At 38.3% G+C, this 16097-nt stretch overlaps 1 protein-coding gene across 4 annotated transcripts in view; it reads left to right on the top strand.

Moving 5' to 3' along the window:
- klhl17 (kelch like family member 17) overlaps positions 1-5050 on the top strand; it is a 42326-nt gene extending 37276 nt beyond the window's left edge. For all 4 annotated transcript variants that reach the window (XM_018096021.2, XM_004916144.4, XM_018096023.2 and 1 more), the window contains exon 12: positions 2339-5050. In XM_018096021.2, the coding sequence (XP_017951510.1) occupies positions 2339-2567 (229 nt within the window). In that variant the 3' untranslated portion in view covers positions 2568-5050. The remainder of the gene's footprint in view (positions 1-2338) is intronic.
- Positions 5051-16097: the final 11047 nt, after the last annotated feature.

Here is a 16097-nt window from a genome sequence, read left to right as displayed (position 1 = left end):
CAAATAGGAATGTCTGCAGGTAACAGTTCTGTAGCTGAGATGAAGTTTAGGGCCAAAAGGTGTGTTATATTTTTCTGGAGGTTCCTTGCTGCTTGACCAAGTGCCTAATCTCCCATAACCACAGGAGTATTTTTAAGAAGAATTAATTTCTATGTACATACTAGTTGTAAGGCATTTTTCTTTTAACAAATGGTCCCAGTTTTACATTTAAAACCATTTGACCTGTATTGACTTTAGTAAATTTGTGTATACACTGCTCAGTTTATTTGCACTGGGGGATTTTCTCTCATTAGCATTAAATGGCTGTAAATTCTGGTATGTGTTAGCTTAGGGTGATGTTAACAGCCCCCTGCTGGATAGCCTCAGCTTTGGTATGTGTTAGCTTGGGGTGTTTTCAACAGCTCCCTGCTGGATAGCCTCAGGGGGCTTTGTAATGGTACTAATCTTGTTATTGACTTGCATTTTGAATTTTACCATATTATGACTATTTTATGCACATTGTGCAATCCTTTATAAAGGATAATTGGAAATGCAGCTAGGAACAGTCAAACAGACCGGGACTGGTATGATTACCAAGATTTTTGATATTATCCATTGATTTTCCTTGTAAACTGTAATGTATGATGAAATTTTGACATTTTTAGCATTCGTTTATTTCAGAAAGAGCTACCATACTGCTTGCCACAGCCAAAGACTTCTAATATGTTATCCCCCAACCGCTAGTGCCCTGGATGGTGGTTACCCAGATGATCCTCTTACTATTCTGTATACGCACAGTGAACTGGAATTTGTTAATAGCCTGTGAATTCTCGAAAGGGCAATTAAAATGAAAAATGAAACCTTGGTTTTATGTAAATAATAAAATGTTATACTTAACAATTTTCCAACATATATTAATATTTTTCACTGGTTTTAATTTATTTGTAAATGTTATTGATAGTGAAAGCATTCAGTCTGTTTGTTTATATTCTCTCCAGTTCTCCAATTACGTAAGGGCTTATTTAACATGCGACAGACCTGACAATAAATTCAATAATGAGTGCAGAATTGGATGTAATTTTGACTACTTGTGCTCTGTTATAGAAGTTTGTTGTGCTGGTTGACTGTACCCACGTCCCACCCCCATACCAGCCAGAATGCCCAATATTGCCCCTCTGCAACTTGATATGTCAGGGCCTATTTTGAATCTCAGTCTGGACATTTTTTTTTTAACTATGAGAGGAAAACCACAGAAACAGGGAGAACATACAAACTCACTCCAGATAGACCGAAGACAGACGGGGAGATTAGTCGCTGCAGTTTTTTAAAAAACTAGTTGTGGCACATAATTAGCCAGTCATGTCAACTAATTGGCGCAATGCTATCTCCATTTTCAAACATGCAAGTTGCTGCATGCGAAGGTACCTGTGTGGGTACAACTTGCAGTTGGGGGTACTTAGTCGCCACGACTAGAATTTCAAAATCACGTCGACTAATTGCCCTGTCTGTCTTTGCCCATAGTTACCAGATCAGAACTGAACTTCAGACTCCAGCACTAGGCAGCATTGCTTGGTTTATATATACATATATATTGTCCAAAAGGTGTTTTCCACCTACGATAGGTGTTTATTTCATTTAAATTAATATAATTTAAAAACTTAAACCTAACTGTCTATGCATTAGTGAAATTGCATATAGTTGGATGTTTGCATGGTCAATACTGAGCAATAAGCAGGAACTATCAGTGGGCCAATAGTCCCACTGGCTGTTAGGTAGCCAAGGTGTATAGAGGGCATTGATGAATGTGCAATTTCAGTATGTTTAGAGCAGATCATCCAAGTATGCACTGTATTTCAGCAATTGGGGGTAAAACTGGCAAATAAACCTGCAGACTGAATTGGCAACTTATTAAATAAATGTAATAGTTGTAAATAGTATTGCTTGTTTCCATTGGGACCTTTTCTGTTTTAGCAGTTGTAATACCCCCTGTTTCTCTATATTAAAGTTGTATTGTACAGTTTTTTATTCAGATGCGTAATTATGTAAGTACAGGGCTCCAGATGCACATTTTGTTATACAGCTGTTCTAAAGGGGCAGCTTACATTCCATCCATGTGTCACCCCCTCTATGGCGCTACAGGACGGCATTCACAGTTGAATGCAACTCTTTGCTCTCTGTCATTGTTTCAAAAAGTTGCACTTGATAGTGCTGGCCACATAGAAGGGGGGATGGGGTGCATTGTTGGGAAAAAATAATAATTTGACCAGTTTTCTCTTCCTAATGCCAACTTCCCCTTTGAATTATACCATGGCTTAGAAATGTGCTTAGCTCAACTATCTTTTCTTCATATATTCTACAGAAGCACTCATGACCTTGTAGCAATGGATGGATGGCTTTATGCTGTTGGGGGCAATGATGGCAGCTCCAGTCTAAATTCGATTGAGAAATACAACCCACGAACCAACAAATGGGTAGCAGCCTCCTGCATGTTCACAAGAAGAAGCAGTGTTGGGGTGGCAGTCCTTGAACTCCTCAATTTCCCACCTCCTTCATCCCCTACCCTCTCTGTCTCCTCCACCAGCCTCTGACAAAGAAAAGACTTTAACACGCAGAAGAGGCCTGCATAGAGTTGAACAGGGGAATCCAGAAGATTAACTCACAAGTTATACGACTCAACAGGGGTTCTTATTCCCAGAATAACTCCTCTGTCCATATGACCTCTTTAGTGCTGGAAAGGCCTGAATTCCATTGCACTGATACCTCTGCTGTTTTGATTTGACATTTTGAGCCCCAAAGTAGCAAGAAATTGAGAAATGGATTACAAGATCTCAGAGAAATAACAGAATAAGGAACAACAGTACTTTTTTTTTTTTTTTTTAACAGGGTTCTCAAGATTTTGGCACTTTAGCTGTTGTGGGCTGCAGCTCCTCGCACTCCCTTATCTGGTGACAGATTTTGGAAACTGCAGTTTACAACGCCTGGAAGGATACAAGAACATCACTGTTCTGCACTGAGCAAGTCTCTCCAGCAGGAAAGGGGGTTAACCACTCAAACTGTGACCGTCTTCTGTATCTCCAAATTCACCAGTTTACACAGTTACCACATGAAACTATCCTCATATGTATGGATGCAAATGAGAGGATGCCCTTTATTTATTTGCAATGAGACAAACCTGTTTGAGTAAAATGATTGGAAGGATAAATAAGCCCCATTTCTGAGATGAGGTTGTAAGACAATGTGTTGTGTTTGTTTCTCCTCCTTATCTGGATAGACATGATATATGGGGAAGAAAAGCAAGGCACAGCTTTCCTTTTATTCTGTGTAGCACTGATACAAGATACTGGAACTGGGATGATTGTGTCAGGTCTGACCAGTCCCAGGCCGTGTTATTTGAACACCCTTGTGTTTACTCCATGCTGCTCCATCGGGTGCTAACATCATCATTCTTGCAAACCCTTTGATCCTTGAGACAGTTAAGGCGCAATTTGCACGTAATCTTGTATTCCAGTGCTTCTGATGAACACTACAATTCATTCTTAAACCGTTGACAGTATTTGGGTATTATCCAGTAGATTGGGAAAGATTTTTTTTGCACTTTTCTCTGCAGTTCCCTGTAAACTTTCCCTGGATACACCTGTCCCTTTTCTCTATTGTTTAAATGTCCTTTTTGTTTTTTTTAAATAGTTTAATGTCTATGTTGTATTGTCTTATGCACTTTTGACCAGTGGGCAATATTTTGCATTACTTTTCTCAAGAAAGCATTTTCCATTTATTCTTTAGTCATGTATTTTATTTATGGAGCATCCCTTTTCTGCATATGATTAGTTTCAGTGGCCTTATTGATTGCCTTGATGAGGCATTCTTCCCACTAAAAGCACCCCATTTATTTCTAGCCATTCATTGAGGCAACCAATATGGCAATTTACACTCATTTGTATATTAGTATGCAGAGAAGGCACACAATAAGCTATGCTGCCATGCTGGTTATTTTATATTCTTCTAAACAGAATGCAAACCATACTTATGAATTTAGTACATCTCCACATGCAAATAACTTATCTGAATTATATTTGGAAAAAAAAAAAGAAAATATGGTTTATGGCTTTTTCTCTTTTTTTTCCCATGACCTGGTCATCACTGTTTTCTGTTGGAGGCTTTTATTATCTTCTTTGTATGATTGTCATTACCCTAATAAGGCATGGGTGACTAGAGGACAAAATTCCCCTCCCAGAATGCACTTCTGTCCTCCCTTTTATTGTTCGGCAGTGCATCTCGTGAGCTTTCAGTACTGACTAAAGATCACTGCACAAATACAAAGCCAAGCAGCTCTAAAGTGCAAACATGAACACATTCTTTCTGGTTCATCCAAACAGCCGGTTTTGGAGTGCAGTAATCTGTAAATTGGCTCTCAGTGACTTAAGTTAAAATAAAATTCATATCAACATACAAGTTGCATTTATTAGGCAGTCACTACATACATATATGTACACACACACATGTGTACATATGAATCAGGTTTACTACTTCTTAGCTATTGCTGTATCTAATCCATAAAACAGACTCCTGCCTAGAAAATAAAGTTAAAGTAGCATTGCTTCCTTTTACCTGCTGAATAGAATCTGGATGTTGAATCATATATTTCATGATATGCTGACTGATATCAACATGTCAGTGCAGAAACACACTCTGACGGAAGCACAACTTTGATTTAGGTGTTATTGTCCCACTAAATCCATGATTACTATTGGAGTCCCAACCAATGCTAAATCTAAAATAAATGCTTGATTGATGATGATGATGTTTTATTTATTTGTTTGTTTATAAAAAAAAAGTAGTTCCTCAAAACCACTGGAAGCTTTTTTGGTCCTGGTAGACGCAAGCCAACATGGTATAAAGTATGTGCACAAGGCCAAAAAAGCTATGGACTATAGTAACGGTAACATCATGGCAAGCATTGAATGTGAAAGGCGCCAAGCCTGGCACCTCCTCCCTTGTCCTGCTACATCTATAAATCTGTTAGAAGAGATAATGGCAACTGTATACAATTGAAATAAAATGATTGCAATTGGGAGGTCAACTTTTACTTATTGTGGTGTGGATGTATTTGAAGATTTGTAATATTTGTCAGCAGCTTTGGCTGGAAGCCATATATTTTGGGATAATGAGCTTATATAGCCAGACACTAGGTTTATTTGCACTTATGCCACCTTTGGTACTCATGGAATGCACATACGTATTTAAAATGAAAACTATGTTTCTCATTATGATGTTTAGTAGGAAACTCAGGGCTGTAAACTGTGGCCCTTGAGCTTTTGGTGAACATTGGAATTAAATGGTGTAATACAATTGCCTCAATCCCCCATCAATGCATTACTGGCACTAAAGTTATAATGCTAAAGCACTATTAATTCTAGATTTCTCTCATATTATTTAACTGTATGTTCTCATCTCATAAATGTATATTGGGTTTAAAAGTAACTTGTATCTTTAATTTATTTCTCCTAGATTGCAACAGATGAACATACTTTTTCCTCAAAATCCAGAAAACTTGTTCTCTGCTTGTTTACATTTACAAAATTTGAGTTCTACAATACTTCCACTGACATATACTCGATTTAAAGGAACAATAACACCAAAAATTGAAAGTAATTAAATTATAATGTACTATTGCCCTGCACTGGTAAAATGTGTGTGTTTACTTTTGAAACACTACTATAGTTTATATAAGCAAAGCTGCTGTGTAGCCATGGGGGCAGCTATTCACGAGAAAAACAAGAAAAGGCACATGTTACATAGCAGATATTCTCTGCTATGTAATAGTAATAATTATAATATACATTTTTTAACCTACTAGCCACCAGGCTACCTTGTTGTAGATTGTTCTTGCAATGATGGCTTGTTGGGGCTGTCTCTGCCATGTTTTAGCCTTGGAGAAGCACCCAAATGGAACATTTCTTGCAGTACTAGTATGTATGTATGAAAACAGTTACTAAAGCATCTTCATGCCAAATAGTGCCAGTGCTGGGCAGTTTCATGTGCTTCACCTGCCAGCTGAAACTGTAGTGTTCGAAAAACACTACATGGGTCATCAGCTTTAGGCTGGCCATACATGGAATGGGTACAGCTTCCGACTTGGTCATCAAGAGCAGCTTATTGGCCTGTGTATGGAGCCCAATGATAAGCCCGCCAAACCAATATATATTTTACTTTTTTAAGACATATTGCCTGCTGTAGGCAAATGATAACTTTACCTTTCCATTCAGCATTTCCTTGATGTCGCTGCATTTCTCATTTTCTCCCTCCTTCCTCACCATCTAATTATGTAGCCAGTACATGGGCATCTGGTCTTCCATTCTATCACATAAACAATATTTTTGGGGTGATGCAAAGCTTGTTTTACTAACAGTGTCCACAAAATGGCACCTGCCTGCTTGCTGTGATTGTGTAATTTCAAGACCGAGGAAAGTAATATTTCTATTTTTTTTATAGTGTAAGTGAAGTTTTTCGCTCAACTCACACAATAGAAATAAATCTGAAATTATTTCTTAGGGTGACAGGTCCCCTTTAAGGTTACAGGGTACTTTTCAGCTTTTCACCTCTTCAATTAACATTTACCAAAAATACTGTAGTGCACATTATTGTGCCATAGCCACTGTGTGGATTTTCCCTTTTGAGTAAAACTGCTGTAGGAGATCACAGGTGTTTTTATATGCAGCTGAGTATACCAGAAAAATGCTCTATCTGACATTAGCCTAAGAGCTGACTACACTTGAAAGAATTTGAAAAGCTGGTTAAAATAGGTTTGTTCTGTGCTAGACGGGACAGTGCAGGTTTCCACCCATCTTTGTAACATAATTCACAGTATCCGGTAGGTCACCCTGCAGGCCAATCATTTGCATATCCTTAATTCTTTCTCTGTGAGTGGCTTTATGTTGTTTGAACAATATAGATGTCACTGGCTTTATGCTGGTCATACAATAGCCTAAGACTTCCTGGATCAAAATAGCAAGAGGAATATAGCTTTGCAGTCACTTCTACACAAACACATGGATATATATTTAGATTTGTGTTATAAATAGCTCTTTTAGAGAAAGCATCTTAGCTTTAAGCTGCAGTATTTCTACTTTGGTCACATCAGGCCAGAAAGAATAAAATCCTTTCAATATAAGTAGCTTTTCTCAGTGTTATTTCCTGTTATTCAATATAGTTATCTTGCCATAATGACCTTCCATTGTTTAAACTGCTGTTGCCATTGAGAAATTGTTGCCTATACTAATTGGCTAAATAAATTGGGGAAAAAACAGATTAGCAGTGGGCATTTTTACCAATTAACTTTCATTCTGTTGTCAGTCCGTTCCAGCTCACATTTTCATTTTCAAAATTCTAATTACAGATTTAGGATGTCTGGGTGAAACGTCAATGAATAACTTCCCCTTTATCATGGTGAGAACATTACCTTTATCCCCCAAAAGCTCTTATGCTTTGTATCATCACAGATGTTTGTACAGCTCTGCTGTTGAGTGATAAAGTTTGCTGTATTCCTATATTCTGTACTGAATTGTGTGGTTGAAGAAAAATATGATCGTGTTTATCATTAGTAATGAAGAAATACAGTGAGATAAGCTAGTAAAGCTGGCATACACGTAGCATGAGGTGTGGCAAGTAGCTACATCACCATTCTGTTAACAGCAGGACCTGCACAGGGAAACTGTTAATGAGTGCTAAACAGCAAGGACGGTTCATGTATTTATTGAAATTTATATATTTTTTTCTGTACATTTGCACTAAAGTGAGGGTTTAAATGATGACATAAGCAATATTGCTAACTTGTACATAAATAAAATATATGGTTGCGTTTTCTTTTTCTGTATAACCTGATGTTTTATTTCTCTTCAGCAAACAAACTTGTGGTGTGCGTTGTGTGGGCTGCGCACAAAATTCCTACTCCTTACATCAGACACTGTGTTGGAATGCGTTCTGTGTGACTGTGCTGGAATACAGGGCACCATGTGAAGCAGCGCATTCTGCACTGTCAGCAACCTCATGATAATTAGTATAATAACTGAACCACACCTTCCCTGACCTGCCAGCTTTGCAGAAAATGAATCATCTTCTGCCATCTCATTCCAATCAGTTATGGAAGGTCCATTAACTGAGACAAAGCCTAATGAAAAGGAATGAAATGGCCAACAATCTTAAGTTATAGAAGTGTTTACCTTTTTGTTTCTGATTTACCCATATGTTTAGCAATAATGAAATAATAAAAGTAACCTGTTTTTCTTTTTGAGATAGAATACGTGATTGGTAATGGGTCAGCTTATAAACCATAATGTCTAGTAACCTATGGCAGCCAACCGTTTCCTATCGAACAGGTGCAAGTATATACACTATGTTTACAAGTCCATGTGCATGTTGGTCCAGTTATCTCAATATCTTAGTACTATTGAGATTGGGCCGTTCATGGATTGGGCAGGTTTGAAATTTTAGCAGCTGACTGATTGTGTCAGCTGGAGCTGCAGCTCCATTTTGCTTCCTGCTGTTCCAGTCATTTTGGCAAAACAAGTGAAAAAATAGAAAGGTGTATTGCCTCTCTGGACCATTGGCACATGGGATCAGCCTATGTACAGCTGTCTTTAGTGTTCAGAATTGTATCTCAGAATCTCTTTTTCTATTATGAATTAATAATTATTGAAGTGTTAATTAGTCAAGTGAGCAGTAATGGCAGTAGGAAGATAAGTAGCATGAAACTTTATATTAAAATTGTATTAAATGTGCTTCTTGCCTGCTTGCTTTTTTACAATCATACCCAGCCTGCTCTCAACCCTAGCCTTAATAGTAACAGCTCTCCTAGTCCTTATAAATAAGTGATGCTATAATTCATAGAATAGTTTGCCTCTGTCTTGGCTAAACCCATACATGACATAAAGGAATGGATTGTATAAGGAGCAATAACTCAAAGAACTATCTACAGCACACATGTTTTCTTTGAAGATGTTACTTCCTGTCTTTCATTTGCTGGCTGGCTTGTGATATACTGTAGGTAGCTTTGTCTGCCATAAGTGCTATTCCTGAGAAGGACAAGTGGCATATAATGTCTGCATCTTCTGCACTATAGAGGAAGACCAGCTGCTTTCCCTAGACACGTGACACTATTTAACTCTACAGTGATCAATAAACAAAAAAGTAAATCATTCTAGACTGAGACGGTTTGCTTGCATTGTTGTAAGGCACACAAATGTAAACATTAAAACTATTGAGTAAATGACTTATTCAATGAATAGTCTTAATGACATAAACCTGTCTCCTGAAATAATAGGACAGCACTATGTTGATGTAGGCCTATGGGTCCACAAGCCATGCAGACTCAACAATTTATGGTACCCCAGTAAGCAACCAATTATGGCTAGGAAATTAGGGTCATTAATAATGACATTTAGAAGGCTAACATGCCAGCTCTGTCATGAGCTTTCCTTGGCACTTTGCAGTCTGGTGAGGAGGCAGAATAAGGGCAAGTACAGACAAGAATTTCTCAGTCCATTTGTCTTGCAGTAATTTAGAACTTGAATTTATAGTACAAAAGGTGCCAGACATATATTGCTTTTACAGAGATGTCATTAAGATGATAATTCAGCACGATTCCTCTTTAAATGGTTACATTAAGGTCTCCACCCATGCATCATTATCACCCTAATGACATGGGGTTTGTTGACATCTTTAAATTTAAAGCACAGCATTTGAAAGTAGATGTCAGATACACAGGTAGAAACATTAGTTCTGAGTCATGATTTACCAAAGCTTTTTGTCTGTTTGCTTTGACCAGAAGGACCAATAAGCTATTGTCTGTACATATTCTTAAAGTTTAGTGTGCAAAAACAGTTATTGAGCAGAAGCACCACCACCACCAGAAACCCACCACAAAGACCATCAAAACTCATACTTTTTTGTTTGTTTTACAAATGTTTGTCATTGGTAACACAATTTTTATCTAAATTAAATTTAAATGTATTGTAATTTTCCATTGGTGTTCCATTTACATAGGGACCCCATCCAGGTTTTCATAATTAGATTGACCCCATCCAGGTTTTCATAATTAGATTGTCCTTAATTATAACCTGTAATGCATGATGGCTTGTGCTCCTAGAAGCAGTTTTATCATAGCACTAAAAATCACAGAGCAATTATAAGCCTATAACTAAAACCCTATATGGGCTCACCCTTCCAAATGCCAAACACTGGCAAGGAGTTTATTGGAAAGGACACCAAATAGGTGAGCAATATGACAGCTCCCATGGCATTCAATGGTGTTATTGCAATTATGTGAGAAAGAAAATGTTCTTTGCAACAGCAAGGCTATGCATTTCTTGTATATAAAACATACCTGTTTGTAAGAACTTTTTCTACTCCCCTTGCCCTTACGAGGATAGAAGTCACCAAGAAAAGTCTCCGTATTTACAATCCCTGTATAAATTCCTTTGCTGATGCAACAAACAAATAAGTATAAATGCAAATAAGCAGCAAAGGAATATTCTGGGCACTTGATTTCTATATTCTCATACTTACCTGTCTAGATAAGGAAAACTGAAGGTACACTTGGGGGTAGTTTCCCATCGCAGGCTCTACCCTGAAGCATATGTATAGTTTGCCCTCAGTTGTGCAGTTGTTTGGGCCAAGAATGCACTGTGATGGGCTATAAATGCTAATTAACATAGAAGTGTTGCCTATTTACTAACAACATGCAGGTGCACAGGCATAGCAACATAGCATTCTGGCAGCAGCAGCCATTTAAAAGAAATTGTTGGTTTTTAAATAGTGGCCCCCTGGATTGACAATGTTACACCAAAGTGTACAAAAAATGTCTTATTCATGAAACTGGAGTGAGACTTTTGTGAATTTCATATTCTTTTTATGTCAGTTTTACTCCAATAATCTTTCTTACTTCACAAATCAATCAGTGCACCACTTGGACTGGCAATGTTACACCAAAGTGTACAAAAAATGTCTTATTCATGAAACTGGAGTGAGACTTTTGTGAATTTCATATTCTTTTTATGTCAGTTTTACTCCAATAATCTTTCTTACTTCACAAATCAATCAGTGCACCACTTGGACTGGCAATGTTACACCAAAGTGTACAAAAAATGTCTTATTCATGAAACTGGAGTGAGACTTTTGTGAATTTCATATTCTTTTTATGTCAATTTTACTCCAATAATCTTTCTTCACAAATCAATCGGTGCCCCACTTGAGACACCTCAATATCATGGGTCCCCATGGGCAGTTGCAGCGCCTGCTTCCTCTATAGTAATGTCCCTGTATATAGCGCTACTTGTACATTGGTGCATTTTTAATCAGTGCTTTAGGTACAACCAAGAAATATTTCTTGCTCCCACTGTCCCCTGCATTTCCCTTTGCCCTTTTTGATTTCCTGGCTTGCCTCTCTCTAGCATTTCTAGCACCTGTCTCTGTCTGTCTGACTACTGAATCTGGCTTTCAGTGTCTGGTATCTGTTTTAGTCAGGGAGCTGAGGCATGTATTCTGTACGTGAACTACTAAGCACCTTCACAATACACACCCCTCATTTTCCTGCTGTAGGGTGCACTTTCCAGTTACTGTCAGCAAGTGGGCGGAATTGGCCTGTTTTGCAGAATGATGTCACCTCTCCTACTTTCTATTTTCTGCATGTATCCTATATTAGTCAAATATTGGGAAACCTTTCTACATGAATAGACTTATCCCAGTGTGTGTTGTGCGTTTGTATACAGAGTGGGGGTGGGATAAGAACTCTCATGTTAAAAGGTAAATATTGTTGCTGTTCTGCTCTCAGCAAACTGCTCACTTATTGTATCCTAACCAAGACTCCATCCACTCCCTATCCAACTTTCACTCTACTTGTTTTTTGGGATGGGTCATGTAGGGACAGTTGCAGCTGTGGGCAAATAATCTAACCCCTTAGTGGGTGGATTTATTACTGTATCACTGATAATAGACAACCAGAGATTTTAAGAGAATTTTGTTGATTTGTATTAATATCATAGTATTTGACCAGGTAAAAATAGTTTGGAAATTAAAGTGGGAGGTAGGTTTCCAAAGCAAGATTATAAGAAAGAACAGTGCCGTATAAGCCTTTATTTATATAGCATGAACACATTTATGCAGCACATAGATTGTTCATCAGTTGCATCAGCTACAAGATCAAGTACATAAGAGATGAAGTGTAAGCTAGCTTTCCTTACAAGCACAACTTAAAGGAACAGTAACACCAAAAAATGAATGTGTTTTAAAGTAATTGAAATATAACGTACTGTGGCCCTGCACTGGTAAAACTGGGGTGTTTGTTTCAGGAACACTACTATAGTTTATATAAATAAGCTGCTGGGCAGCCATTGAAGCTGGAAAAAAGGAGAAAGGGCACAGGTTACATAGCAGATAACAGATAAGACACAATTGTATTCTACAGGGTGTATCTGTTAGCTGCTATATAACCTGTGCCTTTACTTCTTTTGAATGGCTGCCCACATGGCTACACACCAGGGTTTATATAAACTCTAGTAGTGTTTCTGAAGCAAACACAAACCTTTTACCAGTGCAGGGCAGCAGTGCATTATAGTTTAATTTCTTTAAAATATATACATTTTTTGGTGTTACTGTTCCTTTAACAACTTAGTGTGGGGTTATGTTACTAGCATACTGTAGGCAGGGCTGTATTTTGGTTCGGTGCTGCCAGACTTCAGATGTCCTGGGTCCCATGACCAGTGCAAAGCAATCAGCAAATTGTTCAGACCAGTCTAGTAGAAATTGAAAGAAAATATCTGATTGGTTGGTATGGGTAACTGTAAGTGCAATTTATTACCTATATTAGTGACTAGCCTTCTTAGTTCAAAAGCAAATACGTTGTCTCCAAATTATAATACAGTATAAATTCATAATTGGACTTGTTTTGAAAATCCCTTTGGTTTTCAAACCCTCCAGACAAACATTTTTACAAGCCTTTATTTAGCCTTTACAAACTATAGAATGTTAGCTATCTTATTTGAGGATTATTTGTTTTAACGTAATATTTCATTGAAGTACTGACAAAACTCTTGGATCCCATTGCATTGTGGCCAATCTGCAAGTGAATGAGGCATCAACTGAGCTGGAGGTAATTTGTAGCACACTGCCCTTTCATTTCTCTACAGTTAAACACTGTGGGGCATATTTATCAAAGGGTTAATTTTGCTGCCTTCAGACTGTTAATTAACTATTCCATTCGGAGGGACTGAACTTGATGGATGTTGGTCTTTTTTCAACCCAACTTAACTTTGTAACTAGGTAACACATCACTTAGGTATAGTCAACACCCTTTATGCCTCCAATACATTTATGCATTCCTCTACATTAAAGGTTACAATTATGCCACTTAGTATAATAACACCAATTTATAAAAGTATAGGGCATGATATCATATCACCAATCCCAACCTGTTTTACCTCATTCTCTCAGCATTATACACAATAGAATTAGTGAGGCTGGGCACCAGGCCTGGACTGGCAATCTATAGATTCTGGCAAATACCAGACCTGCTGGGCAATGATGTTGTGGATCAGGCCTGGTTTGTAGGCTGCATTCAAGGTCATCCCACAGATACTCTGTTCGTTTGAAGTCAGTGCTCTGTGCAGGCCAGAGCTCCCTTCTCAGCAAACCTATTCTATACCTTGTTTTGTGCGTGTGGTCATTCTTGTGCTATAACAGAAAAGAGCCTTCCCCAAACTGTTTCCACACATTGTATGCTGTGGTCGAGTTTTTATTTGTATGTAGTCTGCCCAAAATGTGTTTTTGAAAAGGTGAACCAAGCTTTTATGTCTTGCTCTCAATGTTTTGCCCTTGCTCCAACAATAGAAAATAGCCATTAGTTGCCATTGGCATTGTGCATTCAGGTAGGTTGTATTCTTCTAGCATCTGCCAAACTCAGACTACTAGTGTTATTATGTTGAAGATACATTTCCACTATTCAGTTCAGTTACTATTTGAAGCAGCATAAGTGTTTTTTCATGGTGAGGGCAGTGAGGTTGTGGAATGCCCTTTCTAGTGATGATGTAATGGCAGATTCTGTTAATGCCTTTAAAGGACATGTAAACCCCACACACACAAAAATGTAATCAGTGAACAGCCTCTTTGAAATCTTTCAATAGCAGCTACACTGGTTTTCCTGAGGTTAATAGTAAGGCTGCACTGTCCCCTTTATCACTTAGATTTCCTTCTTCTCCTCTAATCCACTCGGCCCCCTCCCTCAGGAATTTGCTTTGGCTGTTGGTTTGTGGGCATGCTCAGTTCTTCCAAGCTCAGATTACTAAACACGCCCCCCCATCTAGCAGCCAGTGAATAGATGGCATTGCTGGTTCCCATAGAAACTCAGCTCTAGCTGTCTGCTTCAATTTTTTTCTCCTGACCTCCTCAGCTCAGCTCAAACAAAGCAGAACTTTTATCAGAGACAGTTCTGCCTATGTGAGCCTGTATTCTTGATGAAATGTATAAGGGTATAAGAATAAGGGTCTCTGTGTGTGTATGCTGTTTGCAGATTTAAATGTATCCAATTATGTATAAAAAAAAAAAAGGCCACTGGGTAAAAGCTGCTATTTGCTTTAGGAAAATGTGATGGTGCTGGCAAGCGGAGGGGATATATGCAGTACAAATGATGCCATTTGGGTGGGGGCGGCGTGTCCAACTGATAAACATTGTAGGTAAATGTAGGCTTTACATGTCCTTTAAGAGGGCTTGTGTAAGTTCTTGAGCAGGCATAATACCCAAGGCTATTGTGATACTAAAATCTACAGTTAGTATTGATGTTGGTATATATGGTTTATGTATGTGAGTGTATAGATAGTTCAGTATAGGTTTGTGTGTGCTGTGATTAATTGGAAGGTTTGAACTTGATGGACTCTGGTCTTTTTTCAACCTTATGTAACTATGAACGTCCCCTTTACACTACTCCAGTCACTTTGGCACTGCAAAAGGAGCTGAATTAATACCAAATAAGGCCTTAAGGCTTTTGGGGCCCCTACCTTACTCATTAATCGTTAGGGCCTGCCTCCCTTCCCCCACCTCAGATATATGGCACACGCACAAAGTTCACGGCCAGTAGAGATATGCAGGCAGCCCAGCAAAGAGCTGGGTGATTCCTCTGATATCTGAATTAATTTATGCAATGGTCCGTGCTATTCATTTTTACAGTTGCTGGAACTGGGTCCCTAAACCTAGGCAGGCCCTAGGCTACTGCCTAGGTCACCTAGTGGTAGTCCGGCTTTAACTGCAAATGGTGATGGTTGGTTTGTTTGCCTCTTATCATCCATAAAAACTTATAGAGAATTTGGAATTTGAGTATTCAGAGAACACAGCATTTTGGTGCTCTCATTGACATTGGTAAAAGTAAAAGTAAAAATATCCCACTGCACTTTACAGAGGTTATACAACATTCACATGAGTCCCAAATTTAGCTGTTTGGTCTGTGAGTGATTGGGCTGGACACAGGAATTCATGCAATGGCCATAGGCAACTGCTGGTAGGATTAGAGATTTTACAATTCCTGCTAGATAAGTAATATACAATGTGGGGTGGCCTTCCAGTACAAAAAAAATGGTGAATGGTGAAATGTTACCATGAGAACTCACCTCGGAAAATTCTGTTCTTGCCCTGTGGGCTTCAGTGGGGGTAGAGTGAGGCCCTGGTTAGGCCTATATTTAAAAGGGTAGGCCCCCACGTTTCCTAGGAAGCATGCTTTTTTTGTCACTAGTCGAAACAATATCAATAAAGCAAACCTTGTAGTTGCTGGGGCCCCTGAAACAGACTATTTACAATACAGTATATGGAAGATTTATTATGCAAAAAAAAAGGCTGACAAAATTTGCAACACATCATTATTTGTCTGAAGAGGCGTAACATAACTGTGTCAGATCTGGCGTTTGGATGCTGTACAATAAAATGCATTTTGATTCACCATTTATTTTACACAGCTTTTTTTCATAATTTTTGTCAACGTTTTTTCAGCACAATTTGTTTTAAATAGCCTCCTAAGTGTCAGTCATACTCACTGCACATCCTAATCAGCTGGATAGATATATCTTGGACTGGGGGCCACCAGG

The sequence above is a fragment of the Xenopus tropicalis genome, chromosome 7 (genome assembly GCF_000004195.4).
Source record: "Xenopus tropicalis strain Nigerian chromosome 7, UCB_Xtro_10.0, whole genome shotgun sequence".
Taxonomy (NCBI): domain Eukaryota; kingdom Metazoa; phylum Chordata; class Amphibia; order Anura; family Pipidae; genus Xenopus; species Xenopus tropicalis.
This window is presented reverse-complemented; position numbering and strand designations above follow the sequence as displayed.